Source organism: Lissotriton helveticus, chromosome 1_1 (assembly GCF_964261635.1).
Source record: "Lissotriton helveticus chromosome 1_1, aLisHel1.1, whole genome shotgun sequence".
NCBI lineage: Eukaryota > Metazoa > Chordata > Amphibia > Caudata > Salamandridae > Lissotriton > Lissotriton helveticus.
Genome location: NC_136057.1, coordinates 1,912,282,329 through 1,912,299,931, shown reverse-complemented (window position 1 = coordinate 1,912,299,931; position 17,603 = coordinate 1,912,282,329). Strand labels below are relative to the sequence as shown.

General features: G+C 53.0%; 1 protein-coding gene across 1 annotated transcript in view; it reads left to right on the top strand.

Annotated features, from left to right (window-relative positions):
- Nucleotides 1-17,603, top strand: part of LAMC2 (laminin subunit gamma 2) — a 107,867-nt gene that overhangs the window by 52,596 nt on the left and 37,668 nt on the right. The window contains exons 6-7 of the mRNA XM_078643168.1: nt 119-241; nt 14,062-14,251. Coding sequence (XP_078499294.1) covers nt 119-241; nt 14,062-14,251 — 313 coding nt within the window. The remainder of the gene's footprint in view (nt 1-118; nt 242-14,061; nt 14,252-17,603) is intronic.

Below are 17,603 nucleotides of genomic sequence, written 5' to 3'. Positions count from 1 at the left end.
TTGGCGCGGGATTATTCACACAATGGCTTTTACTTAGCGAACCCTCCATGGCTGGGCTCTTCTATAGATGTTCCCTCTGCTGTGCTCTCGCTGATGACTCTTTCTCTTCATCCTGCAGATACAGAGGGCTGGAGAGCTGTCCGGAGTAATGGGGCTCCTGCTCCTCTGCGATGGTCAGACCGCCACCATGATGTGTATGCCACAGCCCGGCATGAAGATCCTGTGTACTACACGGCTCCTGGTAGGGATGCTCTGCGGCAGCGCATCTCATTCAGATTGTGTATGTGAAGAACTGGATAGGGGGTGCTGTTCAGCTGTGTGAAGCTGGTGTCTGGAACGCTGTCAGATGTGTGCAGCTCGGGTGTGGAACACTGTCAGCTGTGTGCAGCTGGTGTCTGGAACGCTGTCAGCTGTGTGCAGCTGGGGCCTGGAACGCTGTCAGCTGTGTGCAGCTGGAGCCTGGAACACTGTCAGCTGTGTTGCAACTGGGGTCTGGAACGCTGTCAGCTGTGTGCAGCTGGGGCCTGGAACGCTGTCAGCTGTGTGCAGCTGGGGCCTGGAACGCTGTCATCTGTGTTGCAACTGGGGTCTGGAACGCTGTCAGCTGTGTGCAGCTGGGGCCTGGAACGCTGTCAGCTGTGTTGCAACTGGGGTCTGGAACGCTGTCAGATGTGTGCAGCTGGGATCTGGAATGCTGTCAGCTGTGTGCAGCTGGGGCCTGGAACGCTGTCAGCTGTTTGCAGCTGGGGCCTGGAACACTGTCAGCTGTGTTGCAACTGGGGTCTGGAACGCTGTCAGATGTGTGCAGCTGGGATCTAGAATGCTGTCATATGTGTGCAGCTTGGGTCTGGAACGCTGTCAGCTGTGTTGCAGCTGGGGTCTTCAAATCTATCAGCTATGTGCAGCTAAGGTCTGGAACGCTGTCAGCTGTGTGCAGCTGGGGTCTGGAACACTGTCAGCTGTGTGCAGCTAAGGTCTGGAACATGATCAGCTGTGGTCTGGAACGCTGTCAGCTGTGTGCAGCTGGTGCCTGGAACACTGTCAGCTGTGTGCAGCTGGTGCCTGGAACACTGTCAGCTGTGTGCAGCTGGGGCCTGGAACGCTGTCAGCTGTGTGCAGCTGGGGCCTGGAACGCTGTCAGCTGTGTTGCAACTGGGGTCTGGAACGCTGTCAGATGTGTGCAGCTGGGATCTGGAATGCTGTCAGCTGTGTGCAGCTGGGGCCTGGAATGCTGTCAGCTGTGTGCAGCTGGGGCCTGGAACGCTGTCAGCTGTGTTGCAACTGGGGTCTGGAACGCTGTCAGATGTGTGCAGCTGGGATCTGGAACGCTGTCAGCTGTGTTGCAGCTGGGGTCTTGAAAGCTATCAGCTATGTGCAGCTAAGGTCTGGAACGCTGTCAGTTGTGTGCAGCTGGGGTCTGGAACACTGTCAGCTGTGTGCAGCTAAGGTCTGGAACATGATCAGCTGTGTGGAGCTGTGGTCTGGAACGGTGTCAGCTGTGTGCAGCTGGGGTCTGGAACATGATCAGCTGTGTGCAGTTGGGGTCTGGAATGCTGTCAGCTGTGTTGCAACTGGGGTCTGGAATGCTGTCAGATGTGTGCAGCTGGGGTCTTGAACGCTGTTAGTTGTGTGCAGATGGGGTCTGGAACGCTCTCAGCTCTTTGGAGAGGGGCCTGGAACGCACTCAGCTCTTTGGAGAGAGGTCTGGAACGCTGTCAGCTGTGTTGAAGCTGGGGTCAGGAAAGTTGTTAGCTATGTGCAGCTAAGATCTGGAACGCTGTCAGCTGTGTGCTGCTGGAGTCTGGAATGCTGTCAGCTGTGTGCAGCTGGGGCCTGGAACGCTGTCAGCTGTGTTGCAACTGGGGTCTGGAACGCTGTCAGATGTGTGCAGCTGGGATCTGGAATGCTGTCATATGTGTGCAGCTGGGGTCTGGAACACTGTCAGCTGTGTTGCAGCTGGGGTCTTGAAAGCTGTCAGCTATGTGCAGCAAAGGTCTAGAACGCTGTCAGTTGTGTGCAGCTGGGGTCTGGAACACTGTCAGCTATGTGCAGCTAAGGTCTGGAACATGATCAGCTGTGTGCAGCTGTGGTCTGGAACGCTGTCAGCTGTGTGCAGCTGGAGTCTGGAACATGATCAGCTGTGCGCAGTTGGGGTCTGGAACGCTGTCAGCTGTGTTGCAACTGGGGTCTGGAATGCTGTCAGATGTGTGTAGCTGGGATCTGGAATGCTGTCAGATGTGTGCAGCTGGGGTCTTGAACGCTGTTAGTTGTGTGCAGATGGGGTCTGGAAAGCTCTCAGCTCTTTGGAGAGGGGTCTGGAACGCTCTCAGCTCTTTGGAGAGGGGTCTGGAACGCTGTCAGCTGTGTTGAAGCTGGGGTCTGGAAAGCTGTCAGCTATGTGCATCTAAGATCTGGAACGCTGTCAGCTGTGTGCTGCTGGGGTCTGGAACGCTGTCAGCTGTGTGCAGCTGTGGTCTGGAACGCTGTCAGCTGTGTGCAGCTGGTGTCTGGAACGCTGTCAGCTCTGTGGCGCTGGGGTCTGGGATGTGGTCAGCTGTGTGCAGCTGGGGTCTGGAACACTGTCAACTCTGTGCAACTGGATCTGGAACGCTGTCAGCTGTGTTGCAACTAGGGTCTGGAACGCTGTCAGATGTGTGCAGTTGGGATCTGGAATGCTGTCAGATGTCTGCAGCTGGGGTCTGGAACGCTGTCAGCTGTGTACAGATGGGGTCTGGAACACTGTCAGCTTTGTTGCAGCTTGGGTCTGGAAAGCTGTCAGCTATGTGCAGCTAAGGTCTGGAACGCTGTCAGTTGTGTGCAAATGGGGTCTGGAACAATGTCAGCTGTGTGCAGCTAAGGTTTGGAACATGATCAGCAGTGTGCAGCTGTGGTCTGGAACGCTGTCAGCTGTGTGCAGCTAAGGTCTGGAAGATGATCATCTGTGTGCAGCTGTTGTCTGGAACACTGTCAGCTATGTTGCAGCTGGGGCCTGGAACGCTGTCAGCTGTGTTGCAACTGGGGTCTGGAACGCTGTCAGATGTGTGCAGCTGGGATCTGGAATGCTTTCAGCTGTGTGCAGCTGGGGCCTGGAATGCTGTCAGCTGTGTGCAGCTGGGGCCTGGAAGGCTGTGAGCTGTGTTGCAACTGGGGTCTGGAACGCTGTCAGATGTGTGCAGCTGGGATCTGGAATGCTGTCATATGTGTGCAGCTTGGGTGTGGAACGCTGTCAGCTGTGTTGCAGCTGGGGTCTTGAAATCTATCAGCTATGTGCAGCTAAGGTCTGGAACGCTGTCAGTTGTGTGCAGCTGGGGTCTGGAACACTGTCAGCTGTGTGTAGCTAAGGTCTGGAACATGATCAGCTGTGGTCTGGAACGCTGTCAGCTGTGTGCAGCTGGTGCCTGGAACACTGTCAGCTGTGTGCAGCTGGGGCCTGGAACGCTGTCAGCTGTGTGCAGCTGGGGCCTGGAACGCTGTCAGCTGTGTTGCAACTGGGGTCTGGAATGCTGTCAGCTGTGTGCAGCTGGGGCCTGGAATGCTGTCAGCTGTGTGCAGCTGGGGCCTGGAACGCTGTCAGCTGTGTTGCAACTGGGGTCTGGAACGCTGTCAGATGTGTGCAGCTGGGATCTGGAATGCTGTCATATGTGTGCAGCTGGGGTCTGGAACGCTGTCAGCTGTGTTGCAGCTGGGGTCTTGAAAGCTATCAGCTATGTGCAGCTAAGGTCTGGAACGCTGTCAGTTGTGTGCAGCTGGGGTCTGGAACACTGTCAGCTGTGTGCAGCTAAGGTCTGGAACATGATCAGCTGTGTGCAGCTGTGGTCTGGAACGCTGTCAGCTGTGTGCAGCTGGGGTCTGGAACATGATCAGCTGTGTGCAGTTGGGGTCTGGAATGCTGTCAGCTGTGTTGCAACTGGGGTCTGGAATGCTGTCAGATGTGTGCAGCTGGGGTCTTGAACGCTGTTAGTTGTGTGCAGATGGGGTCTGGAACGCTCTCAGCTCTTTGGAGAGGGGCCTGGAACGCACTCAGCTCTTTGGAGAGGGGTCTGGAACGCTGTCAGCTGTGTTGAAGCTGGGGTCAGGAAAGTTGTTAGCTATGTGCAGCTAAGATCTGGAACGCTGTCAGCTGTGTGCTGCTGGAGTCTGGAATGCTGTCAGCTGTGTGCAGCTGGGGCCTGGAACGCTGTCAGCTGTGTTGCAACTGGGGTCTGGAACGCTGTCAGATGTGTGCAGCTGGGATCTGGAATGCTGTCATACGTGTGCAGCTGGGGTCTGGAACGCTGTCAGCTGTGTTGCAGCTGGGGTCTTGAAAGCTGTCAGCTATGTGCAGCAAAGGTCTAGAACGCTGTCAGTTGTGTCCAGCTGGGGTCTGGAACACTGTCAGCTGTGTGCAGCTAAGGTCTGGAACAGGATCAGCTGTGTGCAGCTGTGGTCTGGAACGCTGTCAGCTGTGTGCAGCTGGAGTCTGGAACATGATCAGCTGTGCGCAGTTGGGGTCTGGAACGCTGTCAGCTGTGTTGCAACTGGGGTCTGGAATGCTGTCAGATGTGTGTAGCTGGGATCTGGAATGCTGTCAGATGTGTGCAACTGGGGTCTTGAACGCTGTTAGTTGTGTGCAGATGGGGTCTGGAAAGCTCTCAGCTCTTTGGAGAGGGGTCTGGAACGCTCTCAGCTCTTTGGAGAGGGGTCTGGAACGCTGTCAGCTGTGTTGAAGCTGGGGTCTGGAAAGCTGTCAGCTATGTGCAGCTAAGATCTGGAACGCTGTCAGCTGTGTGCTGCTGGGGTCTGGAACGCTGTCAGCTGTGTGCAGCTGTGGTCTGGAACGCTGTCAGCTGTGTGCAGCTGGTGTCTGGAACGCTGTCAGCTCTGTGGCGCTGGGGTCTGGGATGTGGTCAGCTGTGTGCAGCTGGGGTCTGGAACACTGTCAACTCTCTGCAACTGGATCTGGAACGCTGTCAGCTGTGTTGCAACTAGGGTCTGGAACGCTGTCAGATGTGTGCAGCTGGGATCTGGAATGCTGTCAGATGTCTGCAGTTGGGGTCTGGAACGCTGTCAGCTGTGTACAGATGGGGTCTGGAACACTGTCAGCTTTGTTGCAGCTTGGGTCTGGAAAGCTGTCAGCTATGTGCAGCTAAGGTCTGGAACGCTGTCAGTTGTGTGCAAATGGGGTCTGGAACAATGTCAGCTGTGTGCAGCTGTGGTCTGGAACGCTGTCAGCTGTGTGCAGCTAAGGTCTGGAAGATGATCATCTGTGTGCAGCTGTTGTCTGGAACACTGTCAGCTATGTTGCAACCGGGGTCTGGAACGCTGTCAGATGTGTGCAGCTGGGATCTGGAATTCTGTCAGATGTGTGCAGCTGGGATCTGGAATGCTGTCAGATATGTGCAGCTGTGATCTGGAATGCTGTCAGATGTGTGCAGCTGTGGTCTGGAATGCTGTCAGCTGTGTGCAGCTGGGGTCTGGAACGCTGACAGCTGTGTTGCAGCTAAGGTCTGTAACGCTGTAAGTTGTGAGCATCTGGGGTCTGGAACACTGTCAGCTGTGTGCAGCTAAGGTTTGGACCACGATCAGCTGTGTGCAGCTAAGGTCTGGAACATGATCAGCTGTGCGCAGCTGGGGTATGGAATGCTGTCAGCTGTGTTGCAACTGGGGTCTGGAACACTGTCAGATGTGTGCAGCTGGGGTCTTGAATTCGTTAGCTGTGTTTAGCTGAGGTCTGGAACGCTGTTAGTTGTGTGCAGATGGGGTCTGGAACGCTGTCAGCAATGTGCAGTTAAGGGCTGAAATGCTGTCAGCTGTGTGCAGCTGGGGTGTGGAACACTGTCAGCTGTGCGCAGCTGAGGTCTGAATGCTGTCAGCTCTGTGCAGCTGGTGTCTGGAACGCTGTCTGCTCTGTGCAGCTGGTGTCTGGAACACTGTCATCTCTGTGCAACTGGGTATGCTGTCAGCTGTGTGCAGCCGGGGTCTGGGACGTGGACAGTTGTGTGCAACTGGGTCTGGAACACTGTTAGCTGTGTGCAGCTAAGGTCTGGAATTTGGTCAGATGTATGCAGCTGGGCTCTGGAACCTTGTCAGCTGTGTGCAGCTGGGTTCTGGAACGTGGTCACCTGTGTGCAGCTGGGGCCTGGAACGCTGTCAGCTGTGGTGTAGCTGGGGTCTGGAACACTGTCAGCTATGTGCAGCTGGGGTCTGATACGCTGTGGGCTGTATGCAGCTGGGGTCTGGAACGCTGTCATCTGTGTGCAGCTGGGGTCTGGAAATATGTCCGCTGTGTGCAGCGGGGTTTGGAACGCTATCAGCTGGGGTCTGGAATGCTGTGAGCTCTGTGCAGCTGGTGTCTGGAACTTCTGTTACCTGGCGTCTGGAACATTGTCAGCTGTGTACAGCTAAGGTCTGGAACGTGCTCAGCTGTGTGCTGTTGGAGTATGGAATGCTGTCAGCTGTGTGCAGTTGGGGTCTGAGAGGCAGTCAGTGGTGTGCAGCTGGGGTGTGGAACGTTATCAGCTGTGTGCAACTGGGGTCTGGGAGGCTGTCAGCTGTGTGCAGCAGGGGTCTGGGAGGCTGTCAGCTGTGTGCAGCTGGGGTTTGGGAGGCTGTCAGTGGTGTGCAGCTGGGGTCTGGAACATGATCAGCTGTGGTCTGGAACGCTGTCAGCTGTGTGCAGCTGGTGCCTGGAACACTGTCAGCTGTGTGCAGCTGGTGTCTGGAACGCTGTCAGCTGTGTGCAGCTGGGGCCTGGAACGCTGTCAGCTGTGGTGCAGCTGGGGTCTGGAACACTGTCAGCTATGTGCAGCTGGGGTCTGATACGCTGTGGGCTGTATGCAGCTGGGGTCTGGAACGCTGTCATCTGTGTGCAGCTGGGGTCTGGAAATATGTCCGCTGTGTGCAGCGGGGTTTGGAACGCTATCAGCTGGGGTCTGGAATGCTGTGAGCTCTGTGCAGCTGGTGTCTGGAACTTCTGTTACCTGGCGTCTGGAACATTGTCAGCTGTGTACAGCTAAGGTCTGGAACGTGCTCAGCTGTGTGCTGTTGGAGTATGGAATGCTGTCAGCTGTGTGCAGTTGGGGTCTGAGAGGCAGTCAGTGGTGTGCAGCTGGGGTGTGGAACGTTATCAGCTGTGTGCAACTGGGGTCTGGGAGGCTGTCAGCTGTGTTGAAGCTGGGGTCTGGAAAGCTGTCAGCTATGTGCATCTAAGATCTGGAACGCTGTCAGCTGTGTGCTGCTGGGGTCTGGAACGCTGTCAGCTGTGTGCAGCTGTGGTCTGGAACGCTGTCAGCTGTGTGCAGCTGGTGTCTGGAACGCTGTCAGCTCTGTGGCGCTGGGGTCTGGGATGTGGTCAGCTGTGTGCAGCTGGGGTCTGGAACACTGTCAACTCTCTGCAACTGGATCTGGAACGCTGTCAGCTGTGTTGCAACTAGGGTCTGGAACGCTGTCAGATGTGTGCAGTTGGGATCTGGAATGCTGTCAGATGTCTGCAGCTGGGGTCTGGAACGCTGTCAGCTGTGTACAGATGGGGTCTGGAACACTGTCAGCTTTGTTGCAGCTTGGGTCTGGAAAGCTGTCAGCTATGTGCAGCTAAGGTCTGGAACGCTGTCAGTTGTGTGCAAATGGGGTCTGGAACAATGTCAGCTGTGTGCAGCTAAGGTTTGGAACATGATCAGCAGTGTGCAGCTGTGGTCTGGAACGCTGTCAGCTGTGTGCAGCTAAGGTCTGGAAGATGATCATCTGTGTGCAGCTGTTGTCTGGAACACTGTCAGCTATGTTGCAGCTGGGGCCTGGAACGCTGTCAGCTGTGTTGCAACTGGGGTCTGGAACGCTGTCAGATGTGTGCAGCTGGGATCTGGAATGCTTTCAGCTGTGTGCAGCTGGGGCCTGGAATGCTGTCAGCTGTGTGCAGCTGGGGCCTGGAAGGCTGTGAGCTGTGTTGCAACTGGGGTCTGGAACGCTGTCAGATGTGTGCAGCTGGGATCTGGAATGCTGTCATATGTGTGCAGCTTGGGTGTGGAACGCTGTCAGCTGTGTTGCAGCTGGGGTCTTGAAATCTATCAGCTATGTGCAGCTAAGGTCTGGAACGCTGTCAGTTGTGTGCAGCTGGGGTCTGGAACACTGTCAGCTGTGTGTAGCTAAGGTCTGGAACATGATCAGCTGTGGTCTGGAACGCTGTCAGCTGTGTGCAGCTGGTGCCTGGAACACTGTCAGCTGTGTGCAGCTGGGGCCTGGAACGCTGTCAGCTGTGTGCAGCTGGGGCCTGGAACGCTGTCAGCTGTGTTGCAACTGGGGTCTGGAATGCTGTCAGCTGTGTGCAGCTGGGGCCTGGAATGCTGTCAGCTGTGTGCAGCTGGGGCCTGGAACGCTGTCAGCTGTGTTGCATCTGGGGTCTGGAACGCTGTCAGATGTGTGCAGCTGGGATCTGGAATGCTGTCATATGTGTGCAGCTGGGGTCTGGAACGCTGTCAGCTGTGTTGCAGCTGGGGTCTTGAAAGCTATCAGCTATGTGCAGCTAAGGTCTGGAACGCTGTCAGTTGTGTGCAGCTGGGGTCTGGAACACTGTCAGCTGTGTGCAGCTAAGGTCTGGAACATGATCAGCTGTGTGCAGCTGTGGTCTGGAACGCTGTCAGCTGTGTGCAGCTGGGGTCTGGAACATGATCAGCTGTGTGCAGTTGGGGTCTGGAATGCTGTCAGCTGTGTTGCAACTGGGGTCTGGAATGCTGTCAGATGTGTGCAGCTGGGGTCTTGAACGCTGTTAGTTGTGTGCAGATGGGGTCTGGAACGCTCTCAGCTCTTTGGAGAGGGGCCTGGAACGCACTCAGCTCTTTGGAGAGGGGTCTGGAACGCTGTCAGCTGTGTTGAAGCTGGGGTCAGGAAAGTTGTTAGCTATGTGCAGCTAAGATCTGGAACGCTGTCAGCTGTGTGCTGCTGGAGTCTGGAATGCTGTCAGCTGTGTGCAGCTGGGGCCTGGAACGCTGTCAGCTGTGTTGCAACTGGGGTCTGGAACGCTGTCAGATGTGTGCAGCTGGGATCTGGAATGCTGTCATACGTGTGCAGCTGGGGTCTGGAACGCTGTCAGCTGTGTTGCAGCTGGGGTCTTGAAAGCTGTCAGCTATGTGCAGCAAAGGTCTAGAACGCTGTCAGTTGTGTCCAGCTGGGGTCTGGAACACTGTCAGCTGTGTGCAGCTAAGGTCTGGAACAGGATCAGCTGTGTGCAGCTGTGGTCTGGAACGCTGTCAGCTGTGTGCAGCTGGAGTCTGGAACATGATCAGCTGTGCGCAGTTGGGGTCTGGAACGCTGTCAGCTGTGTTGCAACTGGGGTCTGGAATGCTGTCAGATGTGTGTAGCTGGGATCTGGAATGCTGTCAGATGTGTGCAACTGGGGTCTTGAACGCTGTTAGTTGTGTGCAGATGGGGTCTGGAAAGCTCTCAGCTCTTTGGAGAGGGGTCTGGAACGCTCTCAGCTCTTTGGAGAGGGGTCTGGAACGCTGTCAGCTGTGTTGAAGCTGGGGTCTGGAAAGCTGTCAGCTATGTGCAGCTAAGATCTGGAACGCTGTCAGCTGTGTGCTGCTGGGGTCTGGAACGCTGTCAGCTGTGTGCAGCTGTGGTCTGGAACGCTGTCAGCTGTGTGCAGCTGGTGTCTGGAACGCTGTCAGCTCTGTGGCGCTGGGGTCTGGGATGTGGTCAGCTGTGTGCAGCTGGGGTCTGGAACACTGTCAACTCTCTGCAACTGGATCTGGAACGCTGTCAGCTGTGTTGCAACTAGGGTCTGGAACGCTGTCAGATGTGTGCAGCTGGGATCTGGAATGCTGTCAGATGTCTGCAGTTGGGGTCTGGAACGCTGTCAGCTGTGTACAGATGGGGTCTGGAACACTGTCAGCTTTGTTGCAGCTTGGGTCTGGAAAGCTGTCAGCTATGTGCAGCTAAGGTCTGGAACGCTGTCAGTTGTGTGCAAATGGGGTCTGGAACAATGTCAGCTGTGTGCAGCTGTGGTCTGGAACGCTGTCAGCTGTGTGCAGCTAAGGTCTGGAAGATGATCATCTGTGTGCAGCTGTTGTCTGGAACACTGTCAGCTATGTTGCAACCGGGGTCTGGAACGCTGTCAGATGTGTGCAGCTGGGATCTGGAATTCTGTCAGATGTGTGCAGCTGGGATCTGGAATGCTGTCAGATATGTGCAGCTGTGATCTGGAATGCTGTCAGATGTGTGCAGCTGTGGTCTGGAATGCTGTCAGCTGTGTGCAGCTGGGGTCTGGAACGCTGACAGCTGTGTTGCAGCTAAGGTCTGTAACGCTGTAAGTTGTGAGCATCTGGGGTCTGGAACACTGTCAGCTGTGTGCAGCTAAGGTTTGGACCACGATCAGCTGTGTGCAGCTAAGGTCTGGAACATGATCAGCTGTGCGCAGCTGGGGTATGGAATGCTGTCAGCTGTGTTGCAACTGGGGTCTGGAACACTGTCAGATGTGTGCAGCTGGGGTCTTGAATTCGTTAGCTGTGTTTAGCTGAGGTCTGGAACGCTGTTAGTTGTGTGCAGATGGGGTCTGGAACGCTGTCAGCAATGTGCAGTTAAGGGCTGAAATGCTGTCAGCTGTGTGCAGCTGGGGTGTGGAACACTGTCAGCTGTGCGCAGCTGAGGTCTGAATGCTGTCAGCTCTGTGCAGCTGGTGTCTGGAACGCTGTCTGCTCTGTGCAGCTGGTGTCTGGAACACTGTCATCTCTGTGCAACTGGGTATGCTGTCAGCTGTGTGCAGCCGGGGTCTGGGACGTGGACAGTTGTGTGCAACTGGGTCTGGAACACTGTTAGCTGTGTGCAGCTAAGGTCTGGAATTTGGTCAGATGTATGCAGCTGGGCTCTGGAACCTTGTCAGCTGTGTGCAGCTGGGTTCTGGAACGTGGTCACCTGTGTGCAGCTGGGGCCTGGAACGCTGTCAGCTGTGGTGTAGCTGGGGTCTGGAACACTGTCAGCTATGTGCAGCTGGGGTCTGATACGCTGTGGGCTGTATGCAGCTGGGGTCTGGAACGCTGTCATCTGTGTGCAGCTGGGGTCTGGAAATATGTCCGCTGTGTGCAGCGGGGTTTGGAACGCTATCAGCTGGGGTCTGGAATGCTGTGAGCTCTGTGCAGCTGGTGTCTGGAACTTCTGTTACCTGGCGTCTGGAACATTGTCAGCTGTGTACAGCTAAGGTCTGGAACGTGCTCAGCTGTGTGCTGTTGGAGTATGGAATGCTGTCAGCTGTGTGCAGTTGGGGTCTGAGAGGCAGTCAGTGGTGTGCAGCTGGGGTGTGGAACGTTATCAGCTGTGTGCAACTGGGGTCTGGGAGGCTGTCAGCTGTGTGCAGCAGGGGTCTGGGAGGCTGTCAGCTGTGTGCAGCTGGGGTTTGGGAGGCTGTCAGTGGTGTGCAGCTGGGGTCTGGAACATGATCAGCTGTGGTCTGGAACGCTGTCAGCTGTGTGCAGCTGGTGCCTGGAACACTGTCAGCTGTGTGCAGCTGGTGTCTGGAACGCTGTCAGCTGTGTGCAGCTGGGGCCTGGAACGCTGTCAGCTGTGGTGCAGCTGGGGTCTGGAACACTGTCAGCTATGTGCAGCTGGGGTCTGATACGCTGTGGGCTGTATGCAGCTGGGGTCTGGAACGCTGTCATCTGTGTGCAGCTGGGGTCTGGAAATATGTCCGCTGTGTGCAGCGGGGTTTGGAACGCTATCAGCTGGGGTCTGGAATGCTGTGAGCTCTGTGCAGCTGGTGTCTGGAACTTCTGTTACCTGGCGTCTGGAACATTGTCAGCTGTGTACAGCTAAGGTCTGGAACGTGCTCAGCTGTGTGCTGTTGGAGTATGGAATGCTGTCAGCTGTGTGCAGTTGGGGTCTGGGAGGCAGTCAGTGGTGTGCAGCTGGGGTGTGGAACGTTATCAGCTGTGTGCAGCAGGGGTCTGGGAGGCTGTCAGCTGTGTGCAGCTGGGGTTTGGGAGGCTGTCAGTGGTGTGCAGCTGGGGTCTGGAATTCGTCAGCTGTGTGTACCTGAGGTCTGGAACGCTGTTATCTGTGTGCAGATGGGGTCTGGAACGCTGTCAGCTCTTTGGGGAGTGTTTTGGAACGCTGTCGGCTGGGTGCAGCTGGGGTCTGGAACGCTGTCAGCTCTTTGGGGAGTGTTTTGGAACGCTGTCGGCTGGGTGCAGCTGGGGTCTGGAACGCTGTTAGTTGTGTGCACATGGGGTCTGGGAGGCTGTCAGCTCTTTGGAGAGGGTTTTGGAACGCTGTCAGCTGTGTGCAGCTGGGGTCTGGAACGCTGTCGGCTGTGTGCAGCTGGGGTCTGGATTGTTGTCAGCTGTTTGCAGTTAGGGTGTGGAATGCTGTCCTCGCCGGGGTACATTTGCACAGTGGAGGCGGATAAGGGACGCTGTGCACATTTCGGAATGCTTCATATTTTGGCAGGCTAGTGCTGCTGGAGAGAAGTCACCTTTCTGTTGGCCCACCCACCTGGGATCCTGTGTTTCATAACTCAAGTTCCAATACAGGATTGCACACGTCGTTGGTGTTGCCGAATAACTGACGTTACCAAGGACTCCGGGGAGCATCTGTACACAAGCATTGGTTGATTCCTTTCTCAGAGCCTGTTTGTTGCTCGGGGAGGGGTGGGTGTGGCTATATAAGGAAATGTGTGCCACGGGCCTCGGTTCAGGATGTGCTTTGTGTGAGAAATTCTTCTTCTCGCACGCCAAGCCCTTTACCTTTTATCCCGCGCAGCACATCATATCCCCCCGGCCTTACCAGTCCTCTCTCACTTTCTTCTGCTCAGTCCCTGTCTCTCGTCAGAGGCAGACTAACCCAGAACGAAATACGGAGGCTTCCGTTAACCAGTAGCTTTTCAGTGACGTTTAAGGCGGATTATTTTTGTCCTCCTTGCATTTATGTTCCTTTTCTGGCGCATTTGTTTCCCATAATTTCCCCTCTCAGTCCTTTCTGCTTCTCCTCAGACCCTTTTGTGTTTCGCCTGACCTGCCTGTTTCTTCTCTGGTCTTCCTCAACCCCCTACCACCCTTCTATCTTCCTTCTGACGTTTATCTTTCCCTTTTGGTCCTTCTTCCTCCATAGCATCTTCTGTTTCTCTCCTAACGTTTGTCTTCCACCAGAACTTTTGTCCCCCTTCTGATTTTTCTGTCTCCTCATTGGTCTGTATTTCTCTTCTCTGAACTTTCTATCTCCCCATAGATCCTCCTGTCCTTCTCAGACCCTTCTAGCTCCTTTCTCAGCCTTCTGCCCCCAGACTTTTCTATCTCCCCTTCTTTTACCTTTTTCTCATATGACATTTGTGTTTCCCCTCTGACCTTCTGACCTTGCAGTCTTTTCTCATACCTTTCCTTCTCACCTCTGGCCTCTCTTCTCCCTCCCACCTTTCTCTCGCCTCTGACCTTCCTCTTTCCATCTGACTCCAGAGTCTCCACTCCGAATGGTCTGCCTCCCAACCGACCCTTTTGTCTGTCCTCTGAGCATGCTGTCTCCCTGTTCACTATTGTTTCCCTTCTGACTATTCTGTTTCACCCTAACCTCTCTCTCCCTTCTGACAATTCTGTTTCCCCTTTCACTTTCTAGTCCATTCTGAACTTTCTGGCACTGTTTAACCCTTCTACCTTCTAACCCTTCTCCCGTTTACCCTTCTACCTCCCCTCGGATCGTTTTGTATTTCCTCTGACCTTTCTGTCTGTCTTCTGACGGTTGTGTATCCCCTATAACCTTTCTGTTTCCCCTTTGGTCTCCCAGGGGCTCCCACCTTGCTTTGTGGTTCCCCTTTGACCCTTTGTCTCCCTTCTTCTATTTATGTGTCCCATCTAACTTTGTGTTTGCCCTCTAACCTTTCTCACTCTCCCCCCCCCCGCCTTAGTATTTCCCCTCTAACCCTTCTGTAGCTTTTCTTATTTTTCTGTGTGACCCCTGAACTTTCTAGTTCCTCCCACTAGTCTCTCCCTTTGCGTAATTTAATCTGGTGCTCATATAATCCATTTTAATGACCCTGGGCTGAGTTTGCGCCACATACAACTGCAAAAATAAATAAAATATAACCTCTCACTGTCTATCCTTACTTTGCAGCAAAGTTTTTGGGAAACCAGCTGCTGAGCTATGGCCAGGAGCTGTCCTTCAATTATCGCGTGGACCGGGGAGGCCGCCGTCCATCTGGCCAGGATGTGGTGCTGGAAGGGGCTGGCTTAAGAATCACCACTCCCCTGGCTCAGCTTGGCACTACCCTGCCCTGTGGCATCACCAAGAGATACACCTTCAGGTACGAGGCTGGTATTGTTTGGAATAAGGGGTCGTTTGCATCCAGCCTTCTGAGGGACAGGCTATGGAAGATCTGTGTCTCCACTCAAAGAACAAGCATCTTGAGCAAGGACCAACCTTTAAAACCTAGAGCAATCCTCTCTCAAGCTCTATAGACAAGAAAACCACATTGGGTGGGATATCTAGGGTGGGTCTTGTATGTTCCGCCTCTTGGTCTCATTTTAACCAGCTGTTCCTAGGGAGATCATTGCAGGCTCCACCAAACCATTCCAGAAAATGAGTTATTTTTTATCATTGAGATTATGAAAATATAGATGGGTAACTGTGAATAATGGAGATGTTTCTTTATCAAGGGGTTCTGGGTTGTCTATGATGTCACTAAGAACGCCAAGGTGAAAAGCATCCCTGTTATTCACATTTTAGCCATCTATAATTTTATGTTGTATGTGCCCCCAAATCATCTACCCCTGCTTCCAACATATAGAGAGGTGCAGAGGAGTAATGGGAGAGACATAAATAACATGGCCTGTCCTCCAAATATTACAAAAATCAGACTTGCTACCACCCACCCCTCCACCCTCTGAGAATTACCCTCCCACCCAAATCAAAATATTAAATAAGATGACATGGCCTCCTGTCACCCGCCCTCACCACCATGGACATGTGCCATACCCCAAACTGAAAAATAAATACTTGGCGTCCTGACACCCACACTCGCCACCCTCTGAGCGTTACCTCCCCCTACCTACCCAAAGTCGCAGAGCGGAGAGCTGCCGGTGCCATGACAGCGGCTCTGTGAGAGCTGCTTGGAAGCACAGATGTTTGACCCTTTTAGGAAAAAAGCTTGTTAGTGCAGGCACAGTGCCACCCACGTTCTCCCACCTCCCTTGGGTGTGTCTGGAGGCCCGTAAGTGGTGGTGGAAGCATTAAGTGAGAGGTCTGGGACATGTTCATAACATAAACAGACCTCTATGGAGCAAGAACTATACAAGGCAGAGTGAATCTTCTATGTGTCTTGGTCAGACACACAGCATTCCAGTTTGACACATTACGTCACACCATTGAATGTATACAATCCAGTAGATCATTCAGCGGTAGAATTTGTTGATTGAGTGGTTGTGATAGATTCTTTGACTGACAGAGCCTATTTCTAAAGCAAGGCATTCATCTTTAGAGCCAAGAACAGCAAAAAGTGGCAGATGCTGGAGAGACGAGTTGATTTTACTATTTAAAAGTTGAGTGTCTGGACATGGCAATGAGTACTTAGTTCTGCAAGGCTGGGCACACCACAGGTGGATTCTTTCAGATTTCAGTCTAGACTTGCATGAATGAATGAATGGAGAGACTTCTAAAGCGCTCGGCTGCTATAAGGAGTGTCCCGGCACTACAGCGAAAGAGAATTCAGACAAGAAAATTCGAGACAGAAAAGTCTTAAGTTGATTTCTTAAATGATTGTTCATGATTCACTTGGCGGAGTTCCATAGGCACAACTCTGGCATGATTAATGTACTGATCAATGGTTCCCTTGAGAACTATTAATGAAGTTTGCTTACAAGACAGGCTTGAGGAGGGTCTAGTATTGACCTTGAGAGCTTTACCAGCAATAAGACCCATCACAGTTGCACAAAGGTGGGCACCCTTCGTGGTCTAAGAATCTAGAGGAGCAATTGTGCAATAGGGTAGAGTGCTTTTATATCTTGTGCGCAGTGTGACCATGTTATGTTCTGGGCAATGAGGACTCAAAGAGCTGACAAGAGGAGAATGTGTTCATAAGACAGAGGAAAGTTGGGTGCAATGGCACATCCAGGGATCTGGAAAGAGGAAAAGTATGTATTCATAGGGGTTGAAAAATACAACATTCCAATGGGGATACCTGTGAGGCATTGTCATTTCCAGGGCTGGACTGCTGCTCAAAACAAACACAAAATATGTTTTAGTAAAAGTGACCCAGGGCACAGAGCAGGTGGAGCCAGAACGCCTCCAGATCTCAATAGCGGCATGAGAGTGATTGTACTCTTAAGAACTCATTGAGAACAAGCAGCTGAAGAATTCATTTTACTACAAAGACTTCAAATATATTGGCTAAAAGGATGTAGGTTCCAATGAAGAGGAATTCATAAGGTAATCCAATACGCCAATAGATTGTCAGCATGCAGGAGTATTATTTTCCTACAGCAGCAACTGTGCTTATAAGAAAGGCGTGTGAAGCTCTGTTAGAGCTGCTGTTAGGCCTGAATGGTCTAAGGATCCCCTAATCATTCAGCCTTTAAAGCTGCCTACTGCCTCTATTCCACTGGGTTTTTATTTCTTTGCTTTGTATGCTCAGACTAGCCCGTGCCACTGGATGTCTTCTTACAGCATCCAGTGAGCTCATCGGATAGATATTGAATAAAGAGTTATAATGGCAGGACCAATGACTAAGGCCAGTTGCCTGTTCCTCTCCCCAAAACCCTAAGAAGAAAGGCTTGAAATAATCTCAGCCTCTGGCAATCCTTCTGGATTACATTCTAGACCCTCATTTTTTGTGCACTATGCCATTCAAGACAAAGGCCTGCCTTATGCGAATCTGTATGGTCCTGCTCCAATAGGGAAGTTCAGTCCTAAATGCTAGGCCAGGTTCCCTCCAGATGGGGACTCAAGCATCCCCAGACCGTTGTTGACCTACTTGGGCCTCGCTAGTGCAGTATAGTTTGAGGTCTGTGGCACAGTGAGCACATGATCCATGTCTGGACATACCCATAACACTTAGGACATCAACTGCAAAAACAGCAAGGTGATGGAAGGAATGCTTGAATTATGCTCAGCCACTGGCAATCGCCCTCAACTACATTCCAGCCATCATTTTGTTTACTCACTACACCATTCTAGATTGAGACCGTCCTTACGAAAATCAGTCTTGGTCTAGGACTCAAGATGTACCTCACTGAGGAGAACTAAGTAGGTCGAAAGTGGTCTAGAGTTGCTTGTGTTTCCATATGGAGGGGTCCTAGCCTGGTATTTCAAGCTGGACAATTCTAATTGAAGGTGAACTAAGACTGATCTGCATAAGGCAGGTCTCTGGCTAGATTAGTACAGAGAGAAAAGCTATGGTCTGGCATCTAGGCCAGAGTGATCGCCTGTGGCTGACATTAATTCAAGGATTCCTTCCATCAATTTGTTGTTTTTGCACTAGATTTTCATCTCCTGATGCTTCCTCTCAGAGGTTTGCTGGTCCTAGCAACTCTGCACGTCTTCCCTTTACCCACTAGCTAGATTTTCACCCCGAGGTAATGAAATGCAGCATATGAAAGTGGTGTGGAGCCGATAATAGGTGGTTGTGGATGAGAGGAAAGGGTATGCCTTGTGGTGGTCTT